At 29.4% G+C, this 3,757-nt stretch overlaps 1 protein-coding gene across 1 annotated transcript; it reads left to right on the top strand.

The window, feature by feature from the left end:
• The first annotated feature begins 558 nt into the window (after nucleotides 1-558).
• On the top strand, nucleotides 559-3,147 carry LOC124917797 (probable esterase KAI2). Its single transcript, XM_047458102.1, has 2 exons — nucleotides 559-1,057; nucleotides 2,601-3,147. The coding sequence occupies exons 1-2, from the start codon at nucleotides 690-692 to the stop codon at nucleotides 3,043-3,045; spliced, it is 813 nt and encodes a 270-aa protein (XP_047314058.1). The 5' UTR covers nucleotides 559-689; the 3' UTR covers nucleotides 3,046-3,147.
• Nucleotides 3,148-3,757: the final 610 nt, after the last annotated feature.

The following is a 3,757-nucleotide window of genomic DNA, read 5'->3' as shown; positions in this document are numbered from 1 at the left end:
AAAAAGAATAATAAAAAAAGTCATATTCTACAATATTGATTTAATGTTCTAGCTATAATTTTGACTTTGTAATAAATTTTTTAAGTTTTTTTTAGTTACTATTATTAAAAGAGGAATAATAGGGAGCACTACTTTGAGAACGACTCGTCTAGCGAAAGTAATCTCGCTGTTATACGAAAGTGACCTCGTTGTTATACAAATGAGACATCGTTGTTATACAAATGAGACCTCGTCCCTTTTGTATAACAATGATGTCTCTTTTGTATAACAGCGAGGTCACTTTCGTACACTTTCGCTGTACGAATCGCTCCCCCAAATTCTTACTCCCAATCATTTTTTTTTTATTAAAATGTATTGTTATTCTTTCAGCTTTTTCACTAAAGATGAATTTCAAAAAAATACTGTTTTATTTACATCTTTGTCTCTATCTATTGAAATATATAAATATATATTTACAATAATAATCTTATCAAGATGACAAGAATTGAGCACTATATATGTGGTGGTGATCTAACGCACTTAAGACCTCGTCCAAGCTGTCTCCATTTCATTGTCCTCGACCAATACCCAACCACCAAATTAAAGTCCACGCCACCGCGCGAATAAAAACAAGATCGATCGGAAAGAACCAGAAGCTCAAACACCACCGCCGCCGCCGCCGCAGCCTTCGTAATTCAGCAAGTCGGAATATGGGTATAGTGGAAGAAGCACATAACGTGAAGATTATTGGGTCCGGCGAGCAAACAGTAGTACTCTGCCATGGCTTCGGAACGGACCAATCGTGCTGGAAACACCTGATTCCTCATTTAGTTGAGGATTATAGGGTGGTTTTGTTCGATAAGATGGGCGCCGGCACCACCAATCCAGATTACTTTGATTTTGGCCGGTACGGTAGTCTAGAGGGATATGCTTATGATCTACTTGCTATATTAGAAGAGTTGAAGATTGAATCTTGCATTTATGTCGGCCATTCTGTTTCGGCTATGATTGGTGTCATCGCCTCCGTCAGCCGTCCTGACCTCTTCAATAAGCTCATCATGCTCTCCGGCTCTCCAAGGTTAGACTTTTTCTATCCGGCAGGCTTTCTTTTTTTCTTTTTCTTTTTTAAAAAAATATATCAAAATAAATATATATATCTTTCGGTTTCGGGTGATTTATTATTTTTGAGTAATGATATATACAATACTTTTATACAGAACTATCGATAGCACGATGAAAATCAAATTTAAGTAGCTAGACATTAATTGAGGCCTCATTCGGTCTAAATCTCGAAATAATATATATTGGTCTAATTCGGAAATGCCCAGAACGGGGCTCAGTGGAATTTACAAAAACAAAAGATTTAAATTTGTTTGATTTTTTAATAACTTAGTGAAATATTAAATCTAAATAATATTGTAGAATTTAATTTAATTAAATATATATTAATAAATTTAATAATATTTATCCATTTAAACTCAATTTCTAGTGTTTTCAAACTTATTATTATTATATATTTTGTCAAATAACAAATGAGTATTTTAATTTGATGTACATATAGGTTTGGCATTAGAGTGTAATCTGAAAATTCTTGCAAAATATTTTTTTTTTGTGTATAATTTGAATTAGTTCAATCACCTTTTTATGCTAAATATTAAAAAATTGTTTTATTTTAATAATTTTAAGTGTTTATGATAAAGTAACAAAATATATTTTTTAAACATGCCATCTTTAGTTTCAGGATAATTAGTTTTTAGAAATTGTTAATCATACTTAGGAGATTGCTAAATAAATGGTTTCTAATAATAATATAAAATATTTTATTGGAAGTATAACAGATTATAAACACTTTATTTGTGCCATATAATATAATGCTAATGGGTATTAAGGATGTAATTAAGTAACATATTATCATTAGCTTTAATATACAATTAAATAATGTCTGTTTTTTAAAAAAAATTACTAAATTATCTGATAGTATGCAAATGATTTCTAATTATTTTATTTAATAATTGAAGTGATTTATTGGTTTTTTATCTGGTAGAAGTAACATAACCTAGAGTCATAACTTTATAGTTATAACTTTCACTTTTAACATTAAGGGATTATTGTTTTAAACTTATTATAATACATGACTTGTAATTGATTATTCATTTTATTCTTCCTAATTTCGGTTACCATAAAATATTGTTGATCAATAGAAAATATTATCATTTAAAAAAATATTACTTGGTTTATCAGTGATATCTTGGCCAATAATATTTAATATTATAAAAATAATACATAATGTTTTGAATATTTTTATTTTAAGAAGGGTTTGATAATTGAATATATATTCTGTTGTTTATTTGAATTAAACCCAAATTATAAGCAACATCACCAGGAATATTTTTTATTTACTGATTCTATTAAGAAAATGATCCTCAAATTGCAAACTATACAAATAATCATTCATCATACAACAATATCAATATTGCTTATTAAACACCCAATCCATTATGCCACCTAAAATTGTCAGAGATTCAAACTGTAGTCCAAATATTTACACAAATTAACCCAAAGATTATATTAGCTGGTATCATTAAAGTGTAATTAACACACTGATTTCAATAATATTCCAGGTACTTGAATGATGTAGACTACTTTGGAGGATTTGATCAAGAAGATTTGGACCAATTATTCGAGGCTATGCAATCGAACTACAAGGCGTGGTGCGCAGGGTTCGCGCCACTAGCAGTTGGCGGCGACATGGAATCAATGTCGGTGCAGGAATTCAGTCGAACCCTTTTCAACATGAGGCCAGATATTGCTCTAAGCATAGCTCAAACTATCTTCTATAGTGATTACCGTCAACTCCTCCCTCATGTCACAGTTCCTTGTCATATCATCCAAAGTGTTAAGGATTTGGCTGTGCCAGTTGTGATTTCGGAATACCTTCATCAGAATTTAGGTTCGAATAACATTGTTGAAGTTATGTCGACAGATGGTCATCTTCCACAACTAAGCTCTCCTGATGTTTTAGTTCCCGTGCTTTTACGCCACATTCGTTCTAATATTGTTGTTTGAAGTTGAAAGAACTAGTCTAGCTTGGTATTGTAATCTTTTATTTGGTGCATTTGTATTTATAATGTTCTGTGTTTTTTTAGCATTTATTTGGAATTTGTTGATGCGTAGTAGTTCTTTAAACAAAAAATAAAAACAAGAAAAGAGAAAGAAGTTGTATTAGTGTAGTAAAATATATTGCAAGTGATTGGTTTAATTTGAATTTCAGTAGTAATGATTATAAAAATAAAGATTTAAAATAATTAAAGTGTTGACAAGACAATAACATGAAGTATATTAAAATGAATAAAACACTGTAAACTTAATTTTTTAAGATTAATAGTTGAGGATGCATTATGATATCTAGTCTTCACTATCTTTTGTCTTAAGAGATATTTAATTTTAAAATGTAATTATTTTATTAATATTTTCAAGTAACAAAATTTGCATTAATATTTCCATTTCACGTCTAACCAAACATGTAAATGTTAAGTTTGATTTAGATATACATATATGCCACCATTTTATTATTCATCTTCAAAACAAATATTTAGACATTAAACTTTTATATTAGTTAGATGTAGTTACAAAAATGTTGTATTTTATTAGGTCATCTCAATTGCAAACTCCATAACTAAGTTTTAATATTAATGGATTCTCGTTCGTGGTACAAGCTAACATCTATGTGAGTTTAAACATTGATTGTCAGAAAATATAAAGTTCTAGGCATTTATTG

Source organism: Impatiens glandulifera, unplaced genomic scaffold, assembly GCF_907164915.1.
Source record: "Impatiens glandulifera unplaced genomic scaffold, dImpGla2.1, whole genome shotgun sequence".
NCBI lineage: Eukaryota > Viridiplantae > Streptophyta > Magnoliopsida > Ericales > Balsaminaceae > Impatiens > Impatiens glandulifera.
This window is presented reverse-complemented; position numbering and strand designations above follow the sequence as displayed.

What these genes read in the sequence shown, in the direction of transcription:
- LOC124917797 (XM_047458102.1), top strand. Translation starts at nt 690, where the DNA reads ATGGGTATAGTGGAAGAAGCACATAACGTGAAGATTATTGGGTCCGGC. An exon ending in ATGCTCTCCGGCTCTCCAAG is followed by an intron (nt 1,058 to 2,600) that starts GTTAGACTTTTT and finishes ATAATATTCCAG; the next exon opens with GTACTTGAATGATGTAGACT.